General features: G+C 41.2%; 1 protein-coding gene and 1 long non-coding RNA gene across 20 annotated transcripts in view; one reads left to right on the plus strand and one right to left on the minus strand.

Moving 5' to 3' along the window:
* LOC148394833 (RNA-binding protein Musashi homolog 2-like) overlaps positions 1-19,210 on the minus strand; it is a 166,989-nt gene that overhangs the window by 99,698 nt on the left and 48,081 nt on the right. For 12 of the 13 annotated variants that reach the window (XR_015859595.1, XR_015859596.1, XM_088381751.1 and 9 more), the window contains exons 6-7: positions 19,036-19,128; positions 11,239-11,311 (exon numbers count right to left, since the gene is read on the minus strand). Coding sequence is in view for 11 of the 13 variants with exons in the window: in XM_088381751.1 (XP_088237877.1) it covers positions 11,239-11,311; positions 19,036-19,128 (166 nt within the window). In the remaining 2 variants the exon portion in view is untranslated. The remainder of the gene's footprint in view (positions 1-11,238; positions 11,312-19,035; positions 19,129-19,210) is intronic. The other variant, XM_088381745.1, reaches the window with a different exon arrangement.
* LOC148394835 (uncharacterized) overlaps positions 1,660-19,210 on the plus strand; it is a 37,299-nt gene continuing 19,748 nt past the window's right edge. For 2 of the 7 annotated variants that reach the window (XR_015859599.1, XR_015859598.1), the window contains exons 1-4: positions 1,660-2,035; positions 2,775-5,827; positions 6,109-6,250; positions 6,660-6,735. This is a non-coding gene — a long non-coding RNA (uncharacterized LOC148394835). Of the gene's footprint in view, positions 2,036-2,774; positions 5,828-6,108; positions 6,251-6,659; positions 7,770-14,329; positions 14,485-19,210 lie in introns of those variants that run through there. The other 5 variants (XR_015859602.1, XR_015859603.1, XR_015859601.1 and 2 more) reach the window with 4 other exon arrangements.

Genomic DNA, 19,210 nt, shown 5'->3' on the forward strand with positions numbered 1-19,210 from the left:
CGACCTCTTCACTCTGTTGGTCAACTACATGTTTGTTCATCAACAAATCTTGAAATTCGTTGACAGTGATTGATACAACTCTCGCAAGACTTCATAGAATACTGTTGGACCAAACACCTTTCAGTGTCTCTGAAATTGTCATCGTTGGGTGTAGCAGCTTCACTAGCTTCCCATAGTTACAGATGAAAAAGCACAGGAAAAATACTACTGAATAGTTGCTCCTCAAACAACCACATGCAAACCTCTGCAGAGGTTTGAGTAAAATTGCATCTAAAGCAGACTTGTAAAAAGTCTATCTTTGTACGCAATGCCCATAAAGCCATGTACCCCTTGCCACCGACACGCTTTTTCAGTGATGATCTGACTAGAAGACAAGAAGTTACTTGAGATTACGTCGTTTTATCTCCTTTACCATTAAAGCTGTAATTTCCTTTCAGTGGTTGCCTCAAAAAACTGTGCAACAAAATATTCAGTTAACCGTAACCTGATTTCTTTTTGTTTAGGGCATTTTTATTAGATTAGATTTATTAGATAGGGACCCTCTCATCTGTGGTCTCTTCTCAAGGTTTCTCATTTCTCGTAGTTGGAGTTTTGAGTTTTTCCTTGCCCTCCAGGGAGTTTAAGATCAGAGGATGTTTGAGAATATTTGTCATTTTTCACATGTCCTGAGTGTTGTTAGTCACCTGTGATGTATCGTAGTCAAATTCCTTGTTTGGCACGCTCAAACATGGCGAATAAAAACCTTTGAATCTTGAATCTTGAATTGTTTAAGGAATAATTCGGTTGGATCACATTGGTTCATTTTCAGTCATTTCTTATGATTACTCACGAGTCCTCAAGTAATTTGGGTACACTGTTAAAAATGGCTGTGAAATCTACAGTTACTTACTGTATTAAACACAGTAACCTTACTGTGTATGATTATTACAGTAGAATGCTGTAAGTGTTACAGTTACACCTCGTAAACATGACAAAACCACAGTAGGATAAGTATTACAGTGAAAAATACAGTAGTCGAAGCATTACTGTAAAAAAATCACAATAGCCAGTATAGTACTGTAAATAGAAAAGTAAACTTACTGTAATTTTATTGTCAATGTCGACTGTTAAAAATGGCTGTGAAATCTACAGTTACTTACTGTATTAAACACAGTGACCTTATTGTGTATGATTTTTACATTAGCTTGCTGTAATTGTTACAGTTAAACTTCGTGAACATGACAAAATCACAGTAGGATAAGTATTACAGTGAAAAACACAGTCGTCGAAGCATTACTGTAAAAAAATCACAATAGCCGGTATAGTACTGTAAATAGAAAAGTAAACTACTGTATTTTTATTGTCAAAGTCGTTGATGAATGAACATTGAAAATTCCTATTTAAATTTATATATATATATACACATACATACAAATACATATTAGATATAAAATATCTCATAATAAAATCATTGATTATCATATAATTATCACATAATCATTATAAGTTTTAACTCATAATGACTTACCATGGCATTTTTTTAATTCCCAACATTACGTTTTTTCCCTTTTCTTTTTCACTGGCGGACACGGGCTGACGTGATTTATCCAATGAGGATCAAGAAAGTTCAACGGTCTTGCTCCGAATGGCCAATCACGTCAAAGTAAACGGGACAAATCGCGATCACAGCGATTGCACCTCTGGATCCCACAACAACATTTCTTACACAAGGCTTTGTTTTGTGCTGTGTTTTTTTGTTGTGTTTCTATGTGTTTGCGTCGTCTGTGTTCATTTGTTTCAGTTTGGCAGCGAAAACGGCTCCGAGAGAGCGCTGTTTTTCTTTAACTGACCAGATTCTATTTTTTTTAAAACTTACTGAAGCACTCGCAGCGACAGTACGGCGGTCGTTACTGTGTCGTTATTTTATATTTTTCTGCTGCGCGCGGGAGAAGATTACTTTCCCGCCTGTTTTTTTTTTCTCCACCTTCTGCCTCCGTGTTGGTTTTCCTCCTGGCGGCACCACCACCAAGCACACGTCGCGACGTCCATAAACTCGGTAAGTAGGCCTACTATCACTAAAAGTAATAAAATAAAATAGTAATACACAAGAAGTAATCAGTTTGCTTGCCATCAAAATGAATTACTCATGCAAGTACTGTAATTTCACCTCACCTTTAATCCCTGCATTTGTTCGTCATTTGAAGATTCACAGAAATTTAGCTAACTTCAGATTTCCATGTGGGGTAGCAGAATGCTTTGCCACTTTTTACACACGTAGCGCCCTTCAAATTCACATGTACCGCTCTCACAAGAGGACAGCTAAACCAGGACTTGAAAGGCAAATTGATGGAGTTGCCTCGGCTTCCACTGTTGAAGGTTGTAGCTTTATGTCAGCTCGATCAACTTGTATACATTTCCGGCAAAAAAGACAACTTGTGGGGCAGGATCAGGCTATTTCTGGGTTGAACCACACCCACTTCCGGGTTAAATCCCATTCAGAGTACGGATGTTGATAATCTAGTTGATTGAACAGATACAGATAATGGTGTACTCACTCATCCCTAGTAGCCAACTCGTTTGTCATTGCTGCTATTTCAGCTTGCTTGCTATACATGTGTCAATTTTTGTTCATCTTTCACCAACTCAGTTACTATATCTGCTCCTTTTATCTGTTTTATGTACTGCTTGGAAGATATGTATACTCCTTGCCCTGTTTTTACAGTCATTCATCTGAAGCAGATCATTTATAAAATGGATTGCTGTGAAATATGATTTTTGTAATGTCTGACTTTAAGGAGAGACAATCCTGACTGCAAAAAAGTGGATGCTGCCGATCGAGGGGAGGGTCATAATCCCACCTGCTGCTCACCTGGCTGACTTCACCACTGCCTTGGCCACTCTCTTCGCCTGTTACTACCGTATTTTCCGGACTATAAGTCACTACGGAGTATAAGTCGCACCAGCCATAAAATGCCCCAAAAAGTGAAACAAAACATATATAAGTCGCTCCGGAGTATAAGCCGCATTTTGGGGGCAATTTATTCGACAAAATCCCACACCAAAAACAGTCATGAACGAGCAACAACAGGCTAAACGATAGCAACAACAGGCTAAACGATAGGTATGCTAACGTGACAAACACAAACAAAGAGCTGAGAACGGGCCTGACGTAACATATAGAGTGATTAAGGACAACTATTACATGAATAACATGTTTATAAAACCATCAGTGTCACTCCAATTCATTAAATAGCAACAACAGGCTAATCGATAGGTATGCTAACGTGACAAACTCAAACAAAGAGCTGAGAACGGGCCTGACGTAACATATAGAGTGATTAAGGACAACTATTACATGAATAACATGTTTATAAAACCATCGGTGTCACTCCAATTCATTAAATCCATCGATCGTTCTTTGTCAACAATGGGTGCGCACGGCTGAGGGCGCTTGCACTTCAAAATATTCCACAGGCTCATATAACGATAGATAAACTATATTTCAAATAACTATAATATTATCAAACCATCCGTGCACTTTAATTCCATTAAATCCATCGATCAAATTCCTCGTCCTTTGTCAACATCGCCGCGCATGCGCCCTGACGTCAGCCTCGTCTTTATTCCACAGATCTACTATATAACTATATTGTAGCGTTAACAAAGTACAAGGATAGACGTGGGTTTGGTAAACGGCTCTTTATTAAACAAAACAAACTTCCAAGCGTGTGGCGGCGTGGACTTCCTGACAGACCGGGCGTGCGTAATGGCCATGTCCGAGCCCCGCGCACCGTTCGCGGACAACCACTCGGCCGAGCGCCGGCCCCCGACTCAGTAGAGTAGGACCGGGCATGCGTAAAAGCCATAATAGTTTTTCAAACCTTCTATGTCACTCCAAATCCTTAATTCCTTCAAACTCTTTGTCCTCCGTGTCACTTAGAAATGATCACCGCTAATGATGCCGGTAGTCCTTATGTGGGCACGTTTGTATGTAAACAACCGCCGTGCCGCGCTACTGACGTCACTTGAAATAGTAATCCATTGGTACATCACGGTTCTCCAAACTTTCTTTCTGCTGCTCGATTACTGTTTTCAGCTGCATATTTTACAACTTGAAGTTTGTAACCTGCAAAATATGAGTTTCTTTTTGGTGCCATTTTTCTTAAGCCCACCCAGTTGATGAGTCACGGCCAACGGTGAAATTTCGAGCGCCCTCATCCAGTTTCGTCTGAAAATATAATTTTTTGGGTTGTTTTATCAACGTCAAAGTCTGCTTTATCGTTGATTTTTTTTTTTATATACTAAGACACACAAAGAGATTGAAATTACGTTTCCACTATCCCTTGGTGAGATAGTACACATATGCATACAAGCAACACAAAAAAAAACCCAAGAAGGCACAAACAATGAATAAATAAGAGTGTTGAATAAATGATAAATAAACAAATAATAATAAATAATAATAATAAATATAATAGGAGCAAAAATGGAGCAACAGCAGTACATACAGCAGACAGTGGACTTGGATATAGTGCTTTAAAGTGTTATTTGCTTTATTTGATGTTTTCTCTATTTTTTATGTTTTGAATATGTTCAAGATAAAGATATAAAACACATATGTCAGAGTCAAGGCCCGCGGGCCACATCCGGCCCGCGAGAAGGTTTTTTACGGCCCCTGGGATGATCTTGATTTATTATTAGAACCGGCCCGCAGACCGCAGCAAGCCGGCAACCCGCAGATCTTTTACAAGCACCAATACTACATTTCCCACAATGCAACGGTGACGCACCGAGCAGTACGCTGCTTCATTTCAGTGTTTATTATTAGCACAGCAGTCGTCAGCATAACTGTAAAATTAACTTTCAGATACCATCAAAAATGGCAAAAAGGAAGGTGGACACTGAGAACCGGGGGTTTCAAACAAGGTGGGAGTCGGAGTATATGTTCACGGAGGTAGCAGGAAAACGTGTGTCTTCTGTGTGGAGAAAGTGTGGCGGTACTGAAAGAGTATAATCTGAGACGACATTATGAAACAAAAGACGCGGATTATTTTTTTCTTTGAAGTAAATTTAGCCCACTTTTGCTAAAATAGAAAGTTTAAAAGTTAGTTTAATATTTGTTTTCACTGCATGTTACTTTTGATTAATAGATTTTTGCACTTTATTTTATTGTATTTCAATCCAATTACATTTTTAAAATATTTCAGTTGCGTGGATGATAGAAAATTGCTATTATTTTTTTCTTTGAAGTAAATTTAGCCCACTTTTGCTAAAATATAAAATATAGGTTACTGATGGTGCCTTAAACAATAAAGGTTTCTTTCATTTAATGTTCATGTTATGGGGATTTTTATATAAAGGAAATTTGTCGTTTGTGTCTGTTGAAAATTAAAGATTATTGACAGAGCCATAAGAAAATATTGCTTTATTTATCTGATCATATTGGAATATATTTGTTAAGTTTTCAGTAGGTTCAATTAGGTTCACTAGACTATATGCGTCATTTAAAAAAATTTCAATGAACATTCGATCAGTCCGGCCCTCGGCTTGTAGCTAATTTTTTTATTTGGCCCTCCGTCCATTTGACTTTGACACTCCTGATATAAAAGCATGTGAAGTGATCGACTATACTAAAAATAACATGGGAAGTGGTCAACTATACTTGGAAGTGATGTCTTAATGATCAAGTAAAAATTTGTGAAAAAAAACATATGTAAGTCGCTCCTGAGTATAAGTCGCCCCCCCACCCAAACTATGAAAAAAACCGCGACTTATAGTCAGGAAATTACGGTGTTTTCAACCTAGAGTATCAGGTGGAAGCCTGCACAACATTGGAGTTTATTCAGAGGTATTAACTGATGAAATTATATACCTAACTTTATTCCAACTGGCATTTTCTATATCTCTCTTCTATAAGTGTTATTCAGGCAGTATTATCACCCCTTAATAGTAAAATAAATGTAATGCAAGTATAAAGTACTGCAATATTTTATTTATTTAATTAGAACAATTTATTTTTATCGATTCTTTTAATTAATCCCCCCGCAATCACAGTTGTGATTTGCTAATTGATTACTCATTGACATGTACATAATGTCTCAACCTCTAACTCCTATACTCATTTCATAGGTTTTTGGTCAGAACTAATCCTGACTCCACCAAGTGCAGTGCCAAGGAGCAGATGAGCCGGAAGACTTCATACATGAACCCCCATGTGATCTCCTTCATCAGGGACTTCATGGCGTTCGATTGGCTAACTGACTAGGTACAGGTGAGGTTCAGATAATAACGTTTGCATAGAAAGTTCAAGATGGTTTATTTAAAGAAGTCATCTCAAATAGTTATGTTAACTCATGTGGTTGTTTTTTTCCCCCATTCATTCTTAATGGCACATTCAACATTTCACATTTACGTCGTTCCAGTTTGAATTTTTTTTTCTCCGATTTAACTTGCGACATATTCCAATCGATTTTTATCCAGCAAAAATATTTCTTTCTACTCATACTGGTGCAGTAATTTATAAAACAATGGATGAAACATGGATCATTGTTCACCACTGCACCTCCACACCAATCCGTCGAGCAGCAACACCTTTGACCTGTTAAAGCTATTCCATCTTTTTGATGCCGCCACCCCACCTCCTATCTCAGCTTTTGGCATCATTTCATCTCTTTCTCCAGCAACCACTGCTGTCTTTCCAACCTTGTCAATACTAGGCTGCCACGTGCTCCCCTCTGGACTCAGCCAGATAAGAAGGTAATTCATCATGGTACTGAAGGGTACACACGCTCACACATTTGCAAACATGCACACACAGTGGCTGGTCTTATCAACGTGTCCCAAGAATTGGAGTGAGCTCTCGCCAGGTCTCAGTCTGTAAATTACCACAACCTCAGAGCTACCAGATTAGCATGACTTTGTTCAAAATAAATGATGTGACAAATTAGTATAAAGTATTTCCAATCATCCAATCATCCTTCCATGTCCGCACTCCCAGCCTGCAATTTGTACTTCTGTTATTAGAAGAAGGAGAGAGAATGGTTTAACAAAACCCGCAAAGAGCAAGGAAGGCCTTTATAAATGCAAATTGCTCCATGGCTGCTTTTATCTACCGAGACAATGCTGGAAAATAACTGGCTAGACTGTTAAAAGTGATACCACTTCTTAATTTGATTATTTTCTGCTGCCTTATTTACAATGCACAAAAAGCATGTGCATAGAAAATTAAATTCAAGCAGCAGAATAAAATCAAGCGGAATTGTGGCATATTTCAGCTGACAGTCATTAAAGTGTCGCTGGTGTAATTGAGTTAAGAATGAAGAGGAAATGAAGATAGTGATGATGATCATTGTTGTACAGAACTGTCAAAAGAAGTCATTGTGTTGGGAAAAAAAATAGAGGGAGTGGTTATTCACTATTTAGAACACAAAGCCTCAGCCGACAAAATATGCCATAATTTTAAAACTATTATGCTGCAGAGAAAGATATCAATCCTTCATCAGCATTCCCTACGGAGGGAAGCTCATGAGGAACAAAAACAATTAAACCGTCTTTTCACAGTACCACACATTCCCAGAGCTCTCATTCACGCAAGGAAGGACACGAGATTTGTGATGCTGATAACGCAAACCTCTAAGCACACAGCACTGGGACACCATGAATAAATTGAGAAGAGAGAATTAAAAAATGCCTTAACAATAAACTGAAAATGTGAGTATTTTATATTTTTGGTGAAAAAGGAACGTGAGACTAGCACAGTTGTATCGGTCCATCATTGGTGGAGCCAGGATTTTTTTCACTGGGGTAGCAAAGAGGGGCGCTGCAGAAGCTGGGGTTGCTGGGGGTTGGGGCTGTAAGTCTTAACTGTACAATCACAAAACATTACAAAAGTACAGTTTACAATACATCTATATTTTACAAACTATATATGCTGAACAATATTCAATATACAATACAGTTTAATATACAACAATACGTTCTGTAAAAAATGAAAACTGAACTTCACACGTCACTACCTTATTCACAATAACAGAAGCATTCAGAAAAGCAAAGTTTAGCTGTTTAATGAAGTCTTCCATATTAAGGGTCCTTGACACAAAACTGCCGTTGTTGTCCTGAGGTGGGTTTTGATTAATTTAAGGGGAGAGAAACTTCTTTCACAGGTTGCTGTGTGCACTGGAATCACAATAGAAATTTTACTTAACTTAAAACATCTTTGAAAGGTTCCAAGAACAAAACAAAATTGAGTAGCAGTTCCTTTTCACTTTTCACCCTTCTTAAAAAAGCCGTCTTGCTCATGCCTAAGGTCTTCCAAATCTGACGCATGTTTTGCCCAAAAAGAAACTCAAATGTTTTGCTGAAAGCAGACTGGGGTTCCTCTTTCAAGAATGATGGGCTATTTGATTGTGAAAAGCACTTCTCTAATTCTGTTATGAGTCAACCAAGTACCTGATAAAAGATACTTCTGATGAACACTTCATTATTTTCAAACTGCCTGTTTCCAACAGTACTCATGACCAGTGAAATTAAGAATTGGTAAAAATGGTAGAAATACAGTAATCACACTCATCTAATTCTGAAACTGAATTCTAATTCTATGAGCGCATTATAGCATATTGCCTTAAAGAAAACAACACACAATCTGAATTAGTGCCTGCGTGGGATTCCTCCAGGTACTCCAGTTTCCTACCACATTCCAAAGATATGTATGCATTGTCGGCCAATTGACTACTCCAACTTGCCTGTAGGTGTGAGTCTGAGCGTGAATTGTGAAGGGTGTACCCCACCTACTGTCCGAAGTCAGCTGGGATAGGCTCCAGCACGCCCGCGACTCTCGTGAGGACAAGCGGTTCAGAAAATGGATGGATGGATGGAAGCTGGCAGAATACCAATGCAACACAATACAGTTTGAGTCCCACGCGATTCGTAAAGTGAAGATACTATCTACTATTGTAATTCACTCTATCCTTTCAGCAGGCCAACTTGAGAATGTTGAACCAGAATTTCAATGCCTTTACTGCAAAATATGATTTTACTATTTATTAAAAGCTTATTATTTTAATGAGATTTTTAAAGTTAAAGTCCCAATGGTCATCATACACATCTGGGTGCGGTGAAATTTGTCCTCTGCATTTAACCCATCCCCCTGTGATTTTGATCCATCTCCTGGGGGAGAGGGGAGCAGTGAGCAGCAGCAGTGCCGCGCTCGGGAATCATTTGGTCATCTAACCCCCCAATTCTAACCGTTAATGCTGAGTGCCAAGCAGGGAGGCAATGTGTCCCATTTTTATAGTCTTTGGTATGACCCGGCCGGGGGTTTGAACCCACAACCTTCCAGTCTCAGGGGGGACACTCTACCACTAGGTCACTGAGCTGTTAACCAAGTCCAAGTCATCTGTGTACCAAGCGCGGGGATTATTTTCATTGGCAAATTATTTCATGCTACTTTCACGAACTATTTCTTTAGTGCGTACTTGTGCGTGAGTCAGCAGCATTTGAAGGGCGCATAGTTCAGATGCTGGGATTATGTATTTTGAAAAGCGAACTCTGATCATTTGTGTCTACCATGCCACTTAGTAACACGAACTGATGGTTGTTCATCATTCATAGTGAATTTTCAACATACAATTGGTCATTTGTACCAGTTTTCAACTGAATAGAAATTTGTATTAAGTTAGAGAAGCTGTTCAAATGTTAAAGAAGAGAAGAAGAATGCCTCTATTGTACAACTGGTGTACAACATGGGAACAAACTAGCGTTCAGTGTCTCACTCAAGGATACTTCGACATGGTCACCAGGGATGGGGATTAAACCCACAACCTTCATGTTGGGAGACAAATACTGTACCACTGAGCCACACCACCCTTATAAAATAATCATTTACATTTCTTTTACTTAACTGCTCTGTGCTTGGTGCACGTACAATATGACACAATGGAGTAGACCCCAATATTCAACCATCTCTTGCGAACAAAGGGGCGAGTGAGCCATTTTTTAAGAGCACACAGTAAGGTTTGTTTTAAAGCATAAATCATTTTGACCTGCTTTTGAACAAGTTTACTTATGGTTATCCCAGGTCAAATTCTCAAAGACTCATTTGGGATCTGAGCAGAAGTTCCCCGGTAGGGAAGTAGTGCATTGACAAACTGGTGTCAGATAGTGAGGAAAATCCTGTCTGCCTCCATAGCCAAATCATGATAATCCTTTATTGAAGAGTGTAGAGAACTTGTTAGCATTGTGCGTGTTGGTGCAGGAGGATGTGTGTAAACAGAAAAGCCTACGTACGTATCTCCGAGGCCGTTTGGAGACAGCAAGTGGTCTGCCTTCTCTATTAATGACAGTTTGAATTGCAACAAAAAGAAGGTCTTGCGAGTCACATATTTGACAGTTGTGATACCAAAAGGAAAATTCTTGACCTAACTAAAAACCAAAAATCAGGACACCATGGCTGAAAAAAATTATTTGCGAGCTCCCTGGTTCCTTCTGTAGTGCTATGTAATGTGTGTTTGCTTGTGTAATGTGTGCTAAAAAAAGTGTCACCCATAGATGAACGTGTCATCTCAGGGGACCCTGGTAATATGATTGTATGAAGTCAAGTGATAACAAAAGTACGGCTGTAAAAAAATTGGCAGTATAAAATTTCAAGTTAATGCTTGATTATTAAATACAAAAGCTTTACAAATACTGAGCATTGTGCAGGGTTTCACGGCAGCTAGGGAGAGAGTCCTCAGCTGCCATGGTGCCTTCTTGCCAGCTGCTGTGGTGGGGGGATTTTGGGCTTGCTGCCAACCTCCGCTCAGTTCAGCAAGACATCAGCACGTGTGACCAACCAAGGTGCACCGTGAGTAGTGGACATCTAAAAATAACCTGGTCTGACAGTCGGCTTTTGTGGCTGACATAGGAGGGCAGACATCTTCAATTGCCATAATTCTGTTTGCTTTTTGCTGAAAACATTTTTATCAATGGCTGTTGTAAGCCAGGATTACTGTATGGCGTAATGACAGCCTCGCAAGGAAAGAACGTCACTGGCTCAACCATTCACAGTTTATTATCTTAGTATCGTGAATTGCTACTTACTTTGCTTAGCTTTGTTTAGATTTCAGTGAAAGTCTCCTATTATTAACGTGCAAATAGAATCAATTTGCTGTTCTTTCATTTCATTGTTCATGGTTCTGAAAACACGATGCAGATGAATCTTTGAGTAGCACTCAGAGATATATTCTATACTTTGTGAGAGAAAATTTATAATTGCATTCTTACCAATGAAATGTGCATGTAGTGCTTCTCCCAGACTTATTGGTACAACCGTTTGCCACACATTGTGGCATATTTGCTGTGGAGACAGAAATTAACGTGAAACAGTGCAAGAAATCAGTCTAACTATAATCGAGTTTGAGTTAGGCTACCTGTACATCAGAACACTGAGAAGATTTGTAGATCTGACACCTCCTCACATTTAAACACGCTATAGCATTTTTGTTTACAGCCTAGTCTCGAACTGAGTTTTTACAAAGTCTGAATTTTATAGGGTCACTATTTACTAGACTACAACTGCAGGCATTTTTTCCCACGTTGCAAAATTTTCCCATCATGATCAGTCATGTTTTTGCAGGTGTTTCTCCTTTGACCAAGCTGATTTCATGATTTTATTTATGTAGTTTCCTGTTTTCGGTTTTGTTAGAGCTCTTCTATTGGTTGTTGGTAGTGTCATGTCACGACAAACTCAGGAAGACTTATAATATCGAACACGTTTGATATTGTTGTGTGGCCAGGACTAGGAAAATTGCCTGAAAATTGCCGGGGATAATTGAGATGACAGGGGCGCGATGTGACTCCAGCAAAACTTTAAAACTTCTGTCTGACATTGTCTTCAGTCTGAAACTGTGAAAATTGTTAGGTATGAGCCCTGCATTAAGCTTGCTTAGCGAATAACAATGCAAGATGGCCATCGGCAAGTTTACAGTACTTCAGTAAGCAACTTAGGAAGTAGCCAATATTACACATTAAAGATATTTTTTAGAAACTCCATGAACAAAAATTAACTGTGAAGGAATGTTGTTCACGCATGCACGGACAGAGTTTGCACGAACACTGAGAACGGTGTCGCGTCTCCAATCGCTGTGTTGCTTCCTAATGCTATTATCTACCATCTATTTTTGCTTGTTTTCAACTTTTTTTTAGCAATTTGAGCCAGTGCATAACAATCAGTGTTATGGGTGTCTCGAGTTCATAGGTTTTAGTAACAAGCTGCCAAAGACCCATATTTCTTAGCTCTATACTGAGGACGGGCCACCCTGAAGTGCTTGTTAAAGGCCCAGAGACACCGGTATATGTATAAATCGGTTTTAGTTAGCTTATGGGCTTAAGAATATAAATTGACGATCAAAACAACGAAAAGGAAGCTGTTGCTCTGAAAAATATAATTTAAATTTGCCGCGCAGACGAGTTTGACTGTACCGAGCCGCCAGCCGGAAGTGACGTCTCATGACGTCTCAAGTTGTATGCGTTTAGCTTAAGTGAATGTAAACAAAAAGAGAAGAGGGGCCAGCGCGGAGACGTCGGGCCAGGCTTGCGGCAAACCCAGCTCGCCCAGCCGTGCCTTCCATTCTCCTGCCGTACATTCGTTCGCAGGACGACAAGATGGGTTGCATTCGCCTGATAGGATCCACGAACCGGACAGTGCGTGCCTGCTGTTTGCTCGTGTTCACAGTGGCCTGGTTGACTGTCACCTTTCCGGACTCTGCAGTGCATCGGGAGCGGCTAGCGTGCTATCACTCTTATTGTTCATTGATGTTGACTTGTTGTTTTATTTTTCCTGTGTTGTTTACTTGTATGTGCGTTGTGAACTCTGTCTTGTCACCCTGGGATAGTGAGAAACGTAATTTCGATCTGTCGAAGCGTGACGGGAGGGGCACAATTCAGAAAACGTGCTCAGCTTGTCAAAAAAATGCGATTTAAGCAATAAAATTAAAAATGCCCCTAAAACCTAAACCAAACGCTGCAGATGTTCATTTCTTCATGCGCAGTGGTCAACTCGGCACTCTAAAGCCCCCTAAGAACTTTTTACTATGCCAACCTAACCACAGTGACAGGAGAGGCACAATTCAGAAAACGTGCTCAGCTCGTCGAGAAAATGCAATTTAAGCAATAAAATTAAAAAAGCGAAAAAAAACTAAACCAAACGTTGCGGGTGGTCATTTCTTCATGTGTCGTGGTCAACTCGGCACTCTAAAGCCCCCAAGAGCACTTTTTTCTATGCCAACCTAACCAGAGTGACGGGAGGGGCACAAATCAGAAAATGTGGTCAGCTCGTCGAGAAAATGTGATTTAAGCAGTAAAATTAAAAATGCAATTTAAACCTAAACCAAACGCTGCAGATGGTCATTTCTTCATGCGCCGTGGTCAACTCAGCACTCTAAAGCCCCCTAGAGAACCTTTTACTATCCCAACCTAACCAGAGTGACGGGAGAGGCACATCTCAGAAAACGTGCTCAGCTCGTCAAGAAAATGCGATTTAAGCAATAAAATTAAAAATGCTTATAAAACCTAAACCAAACGTTGCAGGTGGTCATTTCTTAATGTGCCGAGATCAACTCGGCACTCTAAAGCCCCCAAGAGCACTTTTTACTATGCCAACCTAACCAGAGTGACGGAAGGGGCACAATTCAGAAAACGTGCTCAGCTCAGCCCAAGTGAACTGCTAGATACATCATATTCTGCGTCAAAAGAGGTTTCTGAATCGGATGATGCTAATATTGCCGCTAGAAACGGAGCTGTTGCTATCATCTGCCATGTTGTTTGGGTTTGTTGAGATCCGGAAGTACAACTTGTGACGTCACAGTAAAGGCGCCAACCAGTGTGGCTGCGTGCGGAACCCGATCGATAAACTGGCATTAAATTTTAGCTTTATTCTTAGTAATCGGTGTCCATTTTTAATTTCCAATGCGGCAAATGTGTTCTCTTTATACATTCTATCAAATTCCGTTCTAATTGAAAAAAAAAAAGGGATGTCTCTAGGCCTTTAAACCCAGGTCTAATTGGCCACTTTTTTTTCTAATCTAATCTTACGACAAGCTCAATGGCAGTGCAGTGGCTGCTTTTTTTCCTAAATCTAATCTTACCCGAAGCTCGATGGCAGTGCAAGCGGTCAGCTTGCTGCGAAAGAGACCAGGATTTCGCACTACTTAGCCAAAGCACAATGCTAAAGGTATTTGCTTGTGTTATCACAACATCCTGTTTTGATTGTGCTGTTTCAGTAAAGTCTTTTCAACCAACACAAAATTGCAATTTTGGGCCACTTTTGTCTGAAGTTTTTTTTTTTTTTTTTTTTGGGTGCATATCTACTTGACAGTATCAGGAGGAGTCTCCAACAGCATCAACACTCTGGCCACGATTGAGGCATCCGGAAGCGGCCATGGCATGAAAATTCTCTGTTACATCCTATGTAATTTCTTTAATTATTTGTCATGTTAGTCGTTGATTCCTCCAGGGTTAAATGTGTTGAAAGCACGACCATTCGTTCGACTAACAAAAGTTGTGCAACTCTATCCTTTTGTTTGCATTGAATGCTGTAGGCAGTGCCAGGTAGTTGTTACTTTTGGTGTTTAAAATGCTCAGGTCAGGATCACCAATGTAGGGATATATAATGTATCAGAAAGTTCAAGATGATTTGAATCAACAGTCTACTCTCCACTTTACAGAAGAATACAAGAATAAGTGTTGCTAACACCCAGATAATATTCATTCATTACTATCAACTTGGAATCGGGAGTCTTGCCCCTGTCAAGTCCTGACTCCCACACTTAACCCAAGGCGCAGCCCAACTTTTGTGGTCAGCAAAGTCAGGCTGGGGGGAAAAAAGTGGACCAAATTGACTTCTAAAACTGGTCAACACATACCCCAAGGCATTTCTGGGTTTCATCATATGCCATTCATACAGACATTTAAAGACCATATGTCTTGTAATGTTGGCACAGTAATTAAAAGTTTGGCATAGTTTTGGATGCTCTTCCAGATGCTTTTCACTCATTTTAACACAGGCAGTGGCTTGGAAATAAGGTCCAATATACCTATTAGGGCAGCATGGTGGAGCACTGGTTAGCACGTCAGACTCATAGTTCAGAGGTGCAAGGTTTTGGTCCTGGCCTTTGGTTCTGGCCTTACTGTGTTTTCCCCGTGCTTGCGTGGGTTTCCTCTGGGTACTCCGGTTTCCTCCCACATTCCAAAGACATGTATGGTAGGCTGACTGACCACTCCAAATTGTCTGGAGGTGTGTATGTGTGTGAATGGTTACAATTGGCTTTTACTTTTACTGTCTACATTGAAACTATCTAAATTCATATTTGTGTGGCGGATGTCAGCTCAGTTGCACAAAATGTATGTAAGGCAAACCTCACTTTATCAAAATTCTGAAAAGATGGTGCTGGCTACTGAGTTGGCAGACCAAGTTAGTGGTTAGTGTATTCGGCTTTCAACAAGGTATATACAGATCTTGCGGGTTTGAGTCTTGGGCAACGATCATGCCAGTTTGTCAAAGTATGCTTGTTATGATTTTCAACCACTGTGGGTGACATGTAAAACAAGACAAATGGAAAAAGATAAAGTCAATTATGGTTGAGAACTTCATTGTCTAATTGATTAAGGGATTTTTGAGGCAGAAATTATTGGTTCAAATTGCTTTAGAAGCTATCCGTCTATCTGTCCGTCCGTCCGTCCGTCCGTCCATCCATCCATCCATCCATCCATCCATCCATCCATCCATCCATCCATCCATCCATCCATCTATAGCGGAGCGGAGACGTGACACTGTCTAATGCAGTGGTTCCCAAACTTTTTCAGACTAGCGCCCCCTTGGCTCCCCAGTGAATTCCTAGCCCCCCCCGTCGACTGACTTGTCCTAACGCACATGTTGTGTACAAATTGTCGTCAAACAAACGTTCGAACATCTGACTTCGGACTGCCGCCCCCTTCAACTTCTGACTTCGGACTGCTGCCCCCTACCGCCCCCTTCATCCTCACCGCCCCCCTACCGCCCCTTCGTCCTCACTGCCCCCCCAGATCGCCCACTTTGGGAACCACTGGTCTAATGTAACCTCGAGAACATGTACAGTGCGGTTGTTGCATTTACAGTACGGTGGGACTTGCTTGGAAATGTTTAGCACATTCTCCCTCTGCAGATACACCACAAATGCTCACGGCAAACAACTCTGATGCATTTTAGAAACCCACGTTTAATGTAATGCGTATGTGCTGTCACTAGGGATGCAATGATACAAAAGAAAACTTCGCACATCCACTATGGGATTAATTCAATCTCAGTAGATGTGTCAATGATTTTCTGTCTATGGTATATATTCTCTGTGGCTGATTGGCGGCCAATCCAGGCTGGAGTCGCCTTTCACCCACAGTCCAGGAGTGGATGAGATCCCCCTGGAGTTCCTAAAGGCTCTGGATGTTGTGGGGCTATCCTAGTTGACATCCCTCTACAGTTTCGCATGGACATCAGGGACAGTGCCGCTGGATTGACAGACCAGGGTGGTGGTCAGCCCTTTTTTAAGAAGGTTGGAGGGTGTGTTGCAACTACAGAAAATCACACTCATCCTCCCCCTCAAAAAAAGCACAACAAAGATAATTAAATTAAAATAAAATAAAAATATTAAATAAAAAATGGGGGTCCACTGTAGTAGATGAAACATGTTTATAATCCCCCCCATTCTCTTTTTATTTTAAAATTTACTTCCATCCACCCATCCAGTTTCAACACTGCTCATCCTGTTCAGGGTTGTGGGTGCTGAAGCCTATCACATCTGGTATCAGACGAAAAGGCATACTACACCCTTAACTGGTCGCCAGCCAGTCACAGACAAACAACCAATCATTCTCACATGCACACCTTCACTGAGCTGTAATCGATCCCACGCTTCCCGCACACAAGTCAAGCGAGTGTGCCTCTACACCAGGGGTGCTCAAACTTTTTCAGCTTACGAGCTACTTTTAAAATGACCAAGTCACAAAGATCTACCCACTACAATAAAATAAATATATAAATAAATGAATAAATAAAATAGTGCGAGTATTTTTGTAACGCACTTAGAAAATGACATTGTGAGAAAAAAGTCCAACTCCCATTCCGTATAAAAGTGATACGTTTTTGGCTTCTTACTTGGTCCAGCAACCCCACTCATTTTTGATGGTCAAACATTCTTTTGTTTAAAAGAAAAAAGCGAGTGCGTGCGTTGATAAGCTTATAAACTTTGGCGGTTTGTGTGTGCGCGGCCGTTAAACATGCTGCGGTGAGGGGTTGTAGTCACTGTCTATTGCGCATGTGCGGTTCACTGTGATTGCCTCCCGACAGGCCTACCTGTATGTCAATCAAGCGATGTGCTGGATTCTAGCATACAGCATTTATTTTTTATTTTTTTTAAACGTCATGCGATCGACCAGTAGTAGCTTGGCGATCGACTGGTCGATCTCGATCGACGTATTGAGCACCCCTGCTCTACACCATCAGCAACTCCTACTACTTAGTTGTTTTTTAGTTTTTTCAATTGTTCAATGTGTGCTTTGAGGATTAGTTCTTGCTACCCGAAGGCCCACCCCTACCCTGAATGGATATTTATGGGCTATGTAGTTCCAGTTACATTAACCCGCATTAATTTTTTCAACAGTGTTAGCGTATCGTGTCTGAAGTCACTCTTCGATCAAAAACTGAGGCGCTTATTGTATCTTGTAACTTACACGTGTCAACTGGCCAGGTCCTGCCCGAGGTTCGAACCAATGTTGCAATCATACTGATGATCATACGAATGAACAGTCCTCAACATCAAACAATGATGGACATTGTTTCATAGGTCATAGGTTTACATTTACATGTTAACTGTATTATCTAAATATAACTTATCTAAATTAGATCAGCATCAAAATTCAAACAGCAAAAAATAAATACCGTATTTGCCGGTGTATTGGTCGACCTTTTTCGATCCAAAATCGACCGAAAAAAATCGACCTCGACTTATACACCGAGTCATAAAATTTAACTTCGTATTCATCGCTTCAAATGTGATGGTAACCAAGGCCGTTTCTCATGCATCTCATTGTGCGTTGCACTTAGAAAATTTGAACCGGGCGGCGTGCGCGAGTGCGCGGCCCGCTGGAAGTCGAATGAGGCGCCGCAACCACCTCCGCGGTGCTTATAAACAGCCGATCCGCTCGGCGGGGGCTATTTTCGGCCACTTGGCTCGTGCGCACGGCCTCCCGGATGTGCCGGGCGGGTGCGCGAGCTCGCCGGCCGCTGGAAGTCCAATGAGGCGCCGCGACCACCTCCGCGGTGCTTATAAACAGCCGATCCGCTCGGCGGGGGCTATTTTCGGCCACTTGGCTCGTGCGCACGGCCTCCCGGATGTGCCGGGCGGGTGCGCGAGCTCGCCGGCCGCTGGAAGTCCAATGAGGCGCCGCGATCTCCTCCGCGGTGCTTATAAACAGCCGATCCGCTCGGCGGGGGCTATTTTCGGCCACTTGGCTCGTGCGCACGGCCTCCCGGATGTACCGGGCGGGTGCGCGAGCTCGCCGGCCGCTGGAAGTCCAATGAGGCGCCGCGATCTCCTCCGCGGTGCTTATAAAGTGCCGATCCGCTCGGCTTGGAGCTATTTCCGGCCTCCCGTTGGTGCCGGGCGGCGTGCGCGAGCTCGCCGGCCGCAATCTCCTCCGCGGTGCTTATAAACAGCCGCATGCGCACGGCCTCCCGGAATTTGAACACATTTCGTCAATAAATTTCGCATATTGAATTTTGAAGTTTAATATAATGCAACAATTGAGCTCGACTTATACAAAGGATATATCAAAATCGTAAATTTCCGTCGAATTTTAGGGGGTCGACTTATACACCGAGTCGACCTGTACACCGGCAAATACGGTATCCAAAAGCTGTGAATTTGTTTGGTTCAGCTTTGCCGCCTTTCGATACTGTGTTGCATAAATTGGTGCTATATGAATAAAATTGATTCAACTTGACTGTAAAGACTCAAAGTGAGCATGAATAGATAATCTAAATGGTCTTACCTTGCCAAATTGTTCAAAGTAATGCTTCACATCCTCAATTACCGTGTTGGCTGATATTCCTCCCACAAAAATCTTCTTTGTTCTTGTTACCATCTGGAGAAGAAAAAAGACACAAAGAAGAGACTCAGGGTCAATACGACTTTTCCAAAAACAAATAATCATTCACCTTCATCTC

This window comes from Syngnathus floridae, chromosome 7, assembly GCF_059516105.1.
Source record: "Syngnathus floridae isolate MCC-2025c chromosome 7, RoL_Sflo_1.0, whole genome shotgun sequence".
In the NCBI taxonomy this organism is placed as follows: domain Eukaryota; kingdom Metazoa; phylum Chordata; class Actinopteri; order Syngnathiformes; family Syngnathidae; genus Syngnathus; species Syngnathus floridae.